The sequence below is a fragment of the Enhydra lutris genome, unplaced genomic scaffold (genome assembly GCF_002288905.1).
Source record: "Enhydra lutris kenyoni isolate GAN:26980312 unplaced genomic scaffold, ASM228890v2 scaffoldscaffold39, whole genome shotgun sequence".
NCBI lineage: Eukaryota > Metazoa > Chordata > Mammalia > Carnivora > Mustelidae > Enhydra > Enhydra lutris.
The window spans coordinates 9,670,326-9,682,510 of record NW_019154123.1 but is presented as its reverse complement, the minus strand read 5'-3'; the positions used below and the strand labels follow the sequence as shown (position 1 = coordinate 9,682,510).

General features: G+C 37.7%; 1 protein-coding gene across 1 annotated transcript in view; it reads left to right on the top strand.

The window, feature by feature from the left end:
- LOC111155055 (potassium voltage-gated channel subfamily H member 8) overlaps positions 1-12,185 on the top strand; it is a 388,581-nt gene that overhangs the window by 308,990 nt on the left and 67,406 nt on the right. Inside the window, exons 9-10 of the mRNA XM_022515084.1 lie at positions 7,936-8,135; positions 9,003-9,252. Coding sequence (XP_022370792.1) covers positions 7,936-8,135; positions 9,003-9,252 — 450 coding nt within the window. The remainder of the gene's footprint in view (positions 1-7,935; positions 8,136-9,002; positions 9,253-12,185) is intronic.

Genomic DNA, 12,185 nt, shown 5'->3' with positions numbered 1-12,185 from the left:
CCCGATCCTTCTGTGACCCTATGGGACCTGAGGCCACGCTGACCCCGCGTGGGCTTCACCCCGGTTAAGCCTCTGGAGCGATGTCCCTCAGTGGAACAGACTTTTAAAAGTCCTGATTTTGTGCTCCTTTGCTCCGCCGCTTGCCGGGAGCCGGCCCCTCCCCCGCAGTCTATCTTCCCGTCGCTTTAGATTCACTTCTCCGCCAGTCCTACCTTTCAGAAAGTGGTTGATTTTCTGTTTCTAGAGTTGCTGTTCTTCTTCTCTTCGATCTCCCGTTGGATTTGTAGGTGTTTGCAATCTTTAGATAAGCTATCTAGCTGATCTCCTGCTACCTGAAGTAGTCTCAGCCTGCTACTTCTCCGCCCTCTTGACTCCTCCTCCTCAGACCTAGCAAATGTTTTAGAAAATATCCATTTTATTATATAATATAAATTAATTTTATTCCCTTAATTTCTATAAATATACACAAATAATTTATTTTTTTAAATTTAAGTATATATTGGGACACTTGTGTGTCTCGGTCGGTTAAGTGGCTGCCTTCAGCTCAGGTCATGATCCCAGGGTCCGGGCATCAAGTCTCGCATCAGGGTTCCTTGCTCAGCAGGAAGCCTGCTTCTCCCTCTGCCTGCTCTGCCTGCTGCTCCCCCTGCTTGTGCTCTCTCTCTCTGACAAATAAATAAATAAAATCTTTAAAATAAGTAAATAAATAAATTTATGTATGTATTGCTACAGAATCAAGTGTGAGGTAACTTATTAGGAATCTCCATCCAAGGCTAATGAAATTACTAATGACAGAGATACAATATTTACTACAAAAGCAGGCAGTAGCAATATTAAATGTTGCAGTCAACTGCCAAAACCCCAGATAATTATCTAGGGCACAGGCACTCACTGGCTGAGTGAGGAGGCGGGAGGAAGGGGAAGCTTTCATGTGAGCAGCTGTAATGACAATGTGTGGGAACCACTGATTTGTGGGAAGATTTATTAAAACTATCAAAGAGATCCAGCAAAAATAATGAGAAAAAAAAGCATACCTGGACAAATCTATGTAAACATTGAGAACACCCAACACAAAAAAGTAACCTTAAAAGTTTCAAACAATTATTACAATTAATGACCGAATATTGTAAAGCTGACAGATATATAAGTTCAATATGTATAAATTAATAGTATTTCTAGATGCTAGTAACAATTAGAAAATAAAATATAAGAAGTGATTTTAAAAATATCAAATATGAAATGTACAATTCTGCTATACCAAAAACTACAAAACATTGTTGAGAAAATTTACAAATGGTCTAAAATAATGGAAGGATATACAATGGTGATAGTTTTAAGACTCAGTATTATAAATATACCAGTTTTACCCAAATTAATCTGAAGATTCAATGCAATGTCAATGCGAATTCTAGTAGATGTGTGTTTAGGACTGTTGGTGGGTATGTGTGTGTGTGTTTGAAAAATGACAAGATATTTCTAACAGCTAAAACTAGTCAAAGCAATTGTAAAGAAAAACAAAATTGGATGATTTGCACTACAGATATCAAGATGCATTGTAACATTACAGCAATTAAGAAAGTGCATGATAGGGGCACCTGAGCGACTAAGTCAGTTAAGCATCCACCTCTTGATTTCAGTTCAAGTCATGATCTAGGGTCCTGGGATTGAGCCCTGTGTTTGGCTCTGTGCTTAGCAGGGAATATACTTGAGATTCTCTCCCTCTGTCCCTCCCCTCTACTTTCTTTCTTTCTCTCTCTCTCAAATAATAAGTAAATCTTAAAAAAAAAAAAAAAAGAAAGAAAGAAAAAGAAAGGAAGCACATGTTAGCTCAGGAACAGACAAATAAGACATGTGGAATAGAAGAGTTCAGAAATAGGCCCATGCACATATGGTCACTTTATTATGACATAGGTGACATGCGGTGTGAAAGGGGAATGATGATTCTTTCAATAAATGTTCCTGGGTCAAAATGTATATCTGGGTGTTGAAAAACAAACTTGACAACTTCTAAAACTGTACATTAAGATTAATTCCTCCTGGAGCCCTAACCACAAATGGATAAGTTGAACTACAGAATTTGTATTTATAAAAAAACATTATTTAAAGAGCATAAAGAGAGCCATAGGGTAGGAGACAGTATTTGCAAATATTTACCTGACGAAAGACTCTTACCTATTATATATAAAGACTGTCTACAAATCAATAAGAGCAGACAATCCAAAAACGCATAGAAACCTTAAAAACTACTTCACAAACAGATTTCCAGGCCATAGAGACAATACAAATATAAAAAGGTGCTCAACATCATTCATCAAGGACATGTAAATTCAGGTCAAAATTAGATAGCATTTATATTCACTGGAATGCTACTCTTAAAAACAATGACAACCCCAGCGTCTGAGAGGATATGAAACATCTTGACTTCTCCTATACAATCGATGGGATGCACATGGTACAAGAGTTTTGTTGATATCTACCAAAGCAGAACATGCTGGTACTCTGCCACTCAACGCTTCTACTTCTGAGTATTTATCCAATGGAGTACCCATATATATACAGAGAGAGAGACAGAGACAGATAAATGCTTGTACAAGCATAATTGTAAGAATCTCAAACTGGAAATGCCCATTAGTAGGAGAATAAATAAGTACATTGTGAAGTCATTACTCAATAGAGTACTTATACAGTCATGAGAATGAATGAACTATCACATCACGCAACCAAACGGACGAATCTTACTAACAATGCTAAGCAGAGAAGCCAGACACCAAAAAGTACATATTGTATGACTTTGTTTAGAGAAAGTTTAAAAGTAGGCAAAACTTATGGATTGCAATATAACTCACAACTGCTGTTAACTTTGGTAATGGGGCTGGTTAGTGTCTGTGAAGGGGACATAGGGAGGCCTAGTGTGCTGGTACTGTCTTGTTTATTCATTGGGAGGGTGATTCACTTTAAAAAATCCCAATGAGCTGTATATTTAGTATTTGCGTAATTTTCTTGATGTTTTATTGATCTTAATTTTGCCTTGTAAAATTATACTAGATAGCTAAAAATAGTAACTACCACATGTAGGATGATGGGAGGGTAGCTGACAGCTGAGTTCTTGCCTTTCATGTCAGGTTGTTTGTAAGGCTTGTCTTAATATGATGAGTCAAGCAATAGAAGTAAAGTTATGTTGTTTAAAATATTGGTGATCATTCACAAGATCTGAAATAAATGATTTTAAAAGATTGTCTTTAGGGCGTGGGGTGGGGGTGAAGGGATAGATTTGGGGCTGAACTATTCATATTACATTTTCTAAGCTAATTGCTTAGGATTAAAAAAACTTTTTAAAGAAAGTATCGAATGACCAGAGGTTCACTTCAGTTCCATAAATATTTATGGCACACTTAAATTATGCCAGGCACTGTGCTAGATGCTGGGGAAACAAAAATGACTAAGACATGATATTTTCCTTCGAGGAGTTCACAGTTTAGTAATGGAAATAGGAACTTGGGCAGATGATGTTCTTTCTTTTTCCATTTTAATTTTTCCTATTATAATGCACATGTAGAAAAGACTGAAAAATCCACACAAAAATTAGAATTACATAAAATCCCATTACCAAAAGATAGTCTTTTCAGTCTTTTTATACATCTATAACCCTCTTTTTGACAATATTTATATTAACTCTGCATATCATTTTTGCCATGAAACAAAAATGTATTAGAACATTTTCCCATTTCTTTAAAAGCTCTTCTATCATATTTAATAATGGCTAACTCATAGTCACCTAACAAGTCAGCCCCCATTGACGGGTCTGTTGGCTCAGGCTAAGAGGTTAGATAAAACTTCCTAGTGAGGGTCACTCATCCCTGAGGACATGTCCCGTTTAAATGAGGTATTCTTGTCCCAAAAAAGGTAAAGTGAAATTCCTAACAGTTAAGGCTTTCCTTGGGTCCTCTCATCCTAAATATATTTTCCTGACATAATTTTATTGGACCCATATGGACTATGGTGTTCACAAATTCAGGCTTTTTAAAGATGTATACACTGCCATTTGAATTTGTCATTTAGGAAATTGTTCTCATTCTGTTTTCTCTGCCATCTGCTATCCACAACCCAGTGTACTCTAGCAGGCGTGGAAAATTCCAGGTCAGTAAGTAGGTGGGAAAGAGGAGGAAGGCAGCTAAGATTACCCAAAGCCTGAGCTCTGGTCTCCTTTTATATCAGGGGCCAACAGTCATGAAGGCCCTGCAAAATGGTTGGTGGAAGAACTCAGCAAGGATGTTATACCTCAGGAGAGCAGTGTGGCCCGCAATACAGAGAGAGAAGTGGAGAGGGGAAAAGCGGGGAGAGTGACAGGAAGAGCGGGGGAGGGAAGAGAAATGGGAAAGGAAAGGAGAAGGCAAAGAAGAAGAAAAAGGAGACAAAGAAAAAGAAAGCCAGGCAAAGCTCTAAGAGTGCACTTTCATTTAAAGTCTGTTGACTTTCTTCTGAGACCCCAGTTATGGAGGTTACTCCCAAGACCTAATGTTAAGAAGAGATTTTACAAAGTATATTTGATACAAAATTCCTGCACAAAGCAGAAGAGCCTCCCACACACTCAGCAGCAGCCCTAGCATGCTACTTTAAGAATTATATACATCAGATTTGCTAGGAGTAAAAGGAAAAGTGAATGATGACTTCCAAAGTGACCTGGATATTGAAGTTCTGGAGTCAAACTGCCATAGTAGATGGGATGATTTGGCCTGACAGTTCTATTCACTCTTTGCCCGTGTGAGAGTGATAACCGGGACAGAGAGGCATAATAACTATGGAAACTGAAAAATTATGGGAGTTGGGGGTTTTATTTTTTAACTACTTATATGAGAAGTATTTGCCTCTGCTGAAATGAGACTGTGAAATTATGGTGACTCGGATGTAGACGAGGACTTTCCAACAACACTGAGAATGCTATAATTAATCCAGTAATTCATTTTATTGATAATGTACAATTAGGATGCTATATGATCTGAACATATTACTTCTCTTACTTTAAGTGCTTTACACACATTATAATTAAGCAAAGCAAAGTTAAAATCATACACATAATTAAGGAAAGCAGTGTTAAAATAAATGAAATAAAATTGTTCTCAGTCCTCAGTTTAGTCTCCATGAAAGACTATTTTATACTTTTACAGATGGTAGGGCTTCCAAACACTGAGCCCATAAGTATATTAACGGAGCCTGAAACTGATGTTTAATTTCTTTGACTTGGAGCGGAATTGTTTCCTTTCTTTGCTGAGTGTTTACCTTAAATAGAGGTCTCTTCTTCCAAACAAAGTACTTGACATCAGAACTACTGTGCTTTAACAAACATACAGAAGAATGGACCTCTATTTAGAATTTACCAAGAGCCACTCAACACTAAGTTATTAGGCAATATACAGTTTTCTTGGAATAGTTTTCACCTGTTGGGAGACAATGATTTTTGAAAATTTAAGGAGAATATATATACTTATGTTTGTATGGAGCAGGCATACAGCACTAAATATTCCTTGAATTTCTTTCATCGAGAAGTTATTTCCACTAACAACCACTCTTAAACAATTAAGAGGTTACTGGAAAATCAACTGAGTCCTTTCCCCATATTTTACGCCATCGAGTGTGTTGAAAATTTGTGATTACGCTTTCCACTCTCACGGGAAAAATGAATATAAATTGAGTGCCCACTGAATTTCACACAAAATATTGGACACTTTAAAATATATATATATATATATATATATATATATATATATATATATATGTATTAACTCCTTAGATCTCAAAAATGCCCTGTGAGTAAGGTACTACTATGTCCATTTATTTATTAGGGAACTGCACCCATGAGAATTATACATCTTCCCAAATTCACAGTTAGGAAGTGCCAAAATCAGGTTTCAAATCCTGATGTGTCTCATTCTGAAGTCCATATTCTCTCTGCAACATTATATTCCTCCTATATATCACCCTAAGTTTAACCTCATTCTAGTAACTCCCAAAATGCTGAGGGTCTCCTTATGGTTACCATCTTTATAGGCATGGTGACTGTATCTTCCATAGAGAAATGATGATATAGAACCAGAAAGAATTTTCATTCCAGTGTTAGATTAGATTACAGATAGCATGCCAGTGGTTGCTAATTTCTGGCAAATGTAGAGGAAAGAAAGAATTTTATTTGGGGCTACCTTGAAATAGGACGGAGATTCAGGAAGATAGATGCAGTGATATATTGACACATTTGCAGTAATGTATCCATTTTGATGCTAAGAAACTTTAACAGATCTCCTTGGACTTTGAGATTTTGGTACAGGGACAGTTTGATGGATCCTAATAGACAAACTACTAAATTTTTAGTCTTTTTTTTTTTTTTTAAACCAAAAGCTGTTAAAACAGATGATTTCACCGAACCCCTGAGCTTACCTCATTGTCAATCCTGTCCAGGATGGGGGTCAGGGCTGAAATCTGAGTATCTGAGTATCACTGAGAGCTATCTGCCCATAAATGAATGCCCATAAACTACACCTAGCTCTCAATTCTCCCAGTGCCACAGCCCCAGGTGGGTCCAAGGCCTTCTCGGACTCTCTGTTGCTGTCTGCAGAGGCCATTCTGATTCTGCTTGACTAACGACTAGTGCAAATTCTTGTCCTATCTTTTCTGACTTTAAAATAGTTGACCACTCCTTACAGTGGGAAATTCCTAGAAATCACTTTTTTTCCCAGTAGAAGACCCATCTCCAAACCCCATCAATTCTTGAGTTCTTGTGAACAAAGTCTTCTATCTAATTATAATTTGGTGGTGTTCTGAGAAAGGGGAAGTCTCAGCGAGAAAGTGGGGATTAAATACTCTCTGAGAAATCTCACCGAGACAGGAGTCATGTGTGTGTATATATATATATATACACACACACACACCCACACACGTGCGCACGCATGCATGCACACACAAACACACACACACACACACACCACCTGGCTCCTCTCAGAATGGCAATGATGACTGTAAGTAGAATACCTGTTTTTCTCTACAAATGCATTTGTTTCTTTAATGGCCTCAGATTTTCTGGTAGCTCCCTTAAAATGTAAGTAACACAGAGCTGAAGCGAGGCTGGTGATGGGAGCCATAGGAATCTCAGCTTCCACTTGCTCAGAAAATCCTCAATTACATTTCTAGCAATTTTCTCCATACCTTTATTGATCAAAATGTGTTATATTTAATATCTGAAAACTCATTTTAAGTGATGACTTAGCGGAAAGACTAATAAAGTTTAACTGGTTATAATAGACTTATTAAGATTTTATTTATTTATTTTTGAATGCATGCATGCACAAGTGGGGGGTGTGTGGAAGAGGGGAGGGAGAGGGACAAGCAGACTCTGTGCTAAGGGCAGAGCCCATTAGGGCTGTCCTGACCGTGAGGTCATGACCTGAGCCGAAATCAAGAGTCAGGCACATAATTGACTGAGCCACCCAGGCACCCCGCTAATAGACTTGTTTTTAAAATGTATTTGTTATTATGATAACCATTGAACTATAACTTTATAGCTTATTTTATGAGATTATATTAAAATAATTTTTCATGGCCATTAAACTATACTTAACTTTAAAATAATTTAGATGCAAAAAGTACAAAATAAAAGTTTATCATAGCCAGAAAAGCTGCTAACAGAATGAGTGTGAGTCAGAGGGGCCTCTTTTGTCTATTACTGAGTATTCTTAAAAGGTGTTTTTACTCCGATCAAACCATTTGGATTCAAATGACTGCATCGGGATGCCCTCTGACAGAGTAGCTGTACCAAAACAGCCGTACCAACATGGCCACATAAGCATCCTCCGCTGAATTCAGGATACATGAACTGTAAATCTAGACTTAAGGGGTGAACCCCTCCATCCTAGTTCTCTCCCATGTATGCTGTGTTGTCCTCTCTAGCTTTGATGCATGCCCTGGTGTTTGGAAACGTGACGGCGATCATACAGAGGATGTATTCCAGATGGTCCCTCTATCACACTAGAACTAAGGATCTGAAGGACTTCATACGGGTCCATCACCTGCCCCAGCAGCTCAAGCAGAGGATGCTCGAATATTTCCAAACAACCTGGTCAGTCAACAATGGAATAGATTCAAATGAGGTAATGTTCATTTCTCATGTCGAAGTTTTCAGGCAGAAAGCACATATTCTTAGGTAAAAGCAAGGTGCTCTAATGCAGGTCTCAGAAGAGAAGTACACACCCACCAACTTCTTTATCTCCAATTTTTAGTCCCTCATGAAACTCAGTCCATCTTCTTTCATCTGCTTCAGCTTAAGTTTTCATGATGCCACTTTGGATGGACCAATGTTTTACACTGATTTATACTTCGGTCGGTTGGGTGGTCTTTCATTCTCATTGACCCTCTTTGGAGGAACCAATCAATTCTTGGAATCACTGAATTGTGTCAAGTTGGATTATTAGATTAACCAAGTTACTGGGTGCCTTTAAAACGAACAAAGTGAGAAAGCATACGTCTTCCGGCACATATGTTATCTGTGGACTTCCATGAATACCCCAGACCACTACTGTAAGAAAAGTATCCTATGAATAAAGTAACCTGCTACAACCCGCAATCACACTGTCATCCACACTTCTGAGCAATTATTTGGTTTCTCCTCTCTTGACACGATCATGATGCCAGAGGAAACACCAAGGCATCCAAATTCCATATCTTCTGTCCTGAGAGAAAGTCTTTGTGAGAAGCAAGGCACAAGAAGCCATATATTTTCCTTCTAGAGTCTTCTATTAATTTATCCTAGTTCTCCAGACTTACTATTAGCTGATTTTTTCAGTAGCACCTAACCGGGGTCACAGTCACTGAATAATCGCCCCAGGGTTGAATAGACATATACTTCCCTTTCTGTACTCTGGTTGGTCAAACAGTGGGAAGAACACCCCTCTTCTCTTACAGAGCAAATCAATCAGACCGGACTTACCCCAGCTTGATTTCTCTTTTCATCTTGACAGCTTTTGAAAGACTTTCCGGACGAGCTGCGTTCTGACATCACTATGCACTTGAACAAGGAAATCTTGCAGTTGTCCCTCTTTGAGTGTGCCAGCCGGGGCTGCCTCAGGTCTCTGTCTCTGCACATCAAAACCTCTTTCTGTGCTCCGGGGGAGTATCTGCTGCGTCAAGGAGATGCTTTGCAGGCCATCTACTTTGTATGCTCAGGCTCCATGGAAGTTCTTAAAGACAGCATGGTGCTGGCTATTCTTGGTAGGTCTGAGTTGAAAAGGTTCATGAAATGTTACCCTAGAGCATAAGTTAAGAAGAGAAAACGGGGGAGGGGGGGATACTGCTCCTGTAAGAAAATTCTGGATGAATATATGGGATCAGGATTATTCTTTAAGTGGATTTAATTTGCCAACTGTTTATTATTAATTATTATGCCACATACTGAGTTTACACTGTGCTGTTACATCTAATATATCATTTCATTCTTGTTAAAAATCCAGCAGTATGGATCTTAACCCTATTTTAGAAATAAATAAATAGTATTTTAGTTAACTTAATTTGTCCCAAATAACATAATAAGAAAATGAACACAGTTCTTTCTGATTCCTCAAGCCAAATTATTGGTCATGATATCTGCTGCCTTTTGGTGAACTAGCTGGTCAATTTTAAGATGGTGTTCCATATTTTTGTGGAGAACAAATTCAGAGAAGAACATAAAAATTATTTCATCTGGACTAGAGATAGTGCAAAAATGATTACGCATTGAGAATAAGCTCTCATGACAGTCACTGATCCCATATTGTCAAGATGATCACAAGCTTTTTTTTTCCTTTCTCAAAGAAATTCCACAGAATGGTCTGTGAAGATTTTGTCCCACAAAGTTGACTCCCATCTATTAAGACATAATTGGTTTCTGGGGCTCCTGGGTGGCTCAGTGGGTTAAAGCCTCTGCCTTCGGCTCAGATCATGATCCCAGGTTCCTGGGATCGAGCCCCATGTCGGGCTCTCTGTTCAGCGGGGAGCCTGCTTCCTCCTCTCTCTCTCTCTCTGCCTGCCTCTCTGCCTACTTGTGATCTCTGTCTGTCAAATAAATAAATAAAATCTTAAAAAGACATAATTGGTTTCCATTGAAATATAAGGTCAGCTGACAAAAATGGCATGTAGTGTTAATGTAGAAAAATTCCTACTCACATTTTTACATGTACTTCTTTTAAAATCACTCTCCCTTGTTTGTTTGTTTATTCAACTAATATTTATTGAAGGCCTAAGAATGTGTCAGGTTGTGGCCTAAACAATAAATACATTTTGAAAACCAATGGAGTACATCAATGTTTAGGATTTGTGTTAATTCAAAGAGGCTAATTTATTTTTAATGTCATTTAAGTACTAAGATTTATAGACAACTTAACCATTTATAAAACATGTTTACATATGGAGTCTTATTTAAGCCTTTCTAATACAAAGAGACAGACAAGAGTGGTATTTTCTCTATTTTTCCAAAGTCAAAGCTAACCTAGGTCTTTTGACTCTGTCTCCAGTGCTCTTTCCACCTCTAAATGATGGCTGTTATTCTATATAATCATTATAAACCTGCTATCACTGGTTCTAGTTCATAAGCTTCAAGACAGATTATACTTTGGGAAAAGGGAAGAGAACTAAAATGTATTTTACTAATATGAGCCAGGTGTTTTATGTCCATTATCCAATTTAAATACCATTCCCCAGTGGGGTTAGGTTGGTGTGATGATCCCTGATTAAAGGTGAAGTGGTGGAGGTTAGTGAATAGTGAAATACCCACGGGCTTGTCATTGCTTCATATTCACTGTTTGCTATGTCAACAGGCAGACTATAAAACTGGGGGGAATGTAGGGCTTATCTTTTATTTTTATTCATTTTTTAAAAGATTTTATTTATTTATTTGAGAGAGAAGGAGAGCACAAGCAGGGGAGAGGCAGAGGGAGAAGGAGAAGCAGGCTCCCTGCTGAGCAGAGAGCCTAACTCCGGCTTGATCCCAGGACCGGGATCATGACCTGAGCCAAAGGCAGACACCTAACACACTGAGCCACCCAGGCGCCCCGGGCTTGTCTTTTAAAGCTTTGGCTCATTTCTTGACTCAGCCTGTTGTGTTTTTCTCCTTAACAGAAAGGTTGGATGGGGAGGTGGAGGGTAAAGGGCTAGGGCAACTGGGTGATGGGCGTTAAGGAGGGCACTTGATGTGATGAGCACTCGGTGTTAATGCAACTGATGAATCACTAAATTCTACCCCTGAAACTAGTAATATACTAAATGTTAACTAAATTGAATTTAAATTTAAAAAAAATTTTTTTTAAAAAGTACAGAGTAGCAACTGACAGTTTATTTTCAGTTTGGCCTGTTCATTATCAATGTCAGAACGAGACTCTCTGTGTGTGTTTTTAAAAGGAGAATTTAACATTCCTGCTCACTTATCAACTTTGCAAAGTTAACGGCCATTCTATTATTTTGTGATTCTAAATTAAAATTGACAGTTATTTCTAAATTTGCTTCAAAAATTCATCTTTAATCATGAAATACTTTTCCATGGGTTTCCTTAGGACCATGTCAGTTTTATAGTCTGCCTATTGACATAGCTTGGTTTTAAGAGGGCATATAGTTATCTTTCCAAAACTATGTCGTTTGATATGCTTCTAAGCAAAAATAACATACTATGTTTAAATATATGTATTTAATCTGTAATCTGTTTCTTTTTTCCATAATCTTGGTGTTATTTTTACATTCGGTAACTAGCAACAATTCTAGGAATGAAATATGAAGGTATCGTCCATAACATTAGAACATAATAGGTACAAATTCAATGGCTTCTAGGTAATTAACATTGTTTGTAATACATAATTCAGCTGGATTTTTTATTTAAAAAAATTCTACTCACAGCTGAAAGATTTCATCCATTGCCTTTTGCTCTTGGTCCCAATTTCCTCCACAAATTATGATTTTCATGATTAACATTTTCACATCTTCATTTCTACTATGTCGAACATCAAAAGTGATTTAAATGCATATTGCCACATGACCATTCTAAATACTCGTATGTGGTATTGCGACTAAACCCAAACAAGGATAACAAATTATTCATATTTTATCTCTGTGATTAACTTTATTTCAATGGAGATTGACTATTTTACTTTCCCCATGGTAATATTGTTTTATAGGGCCAA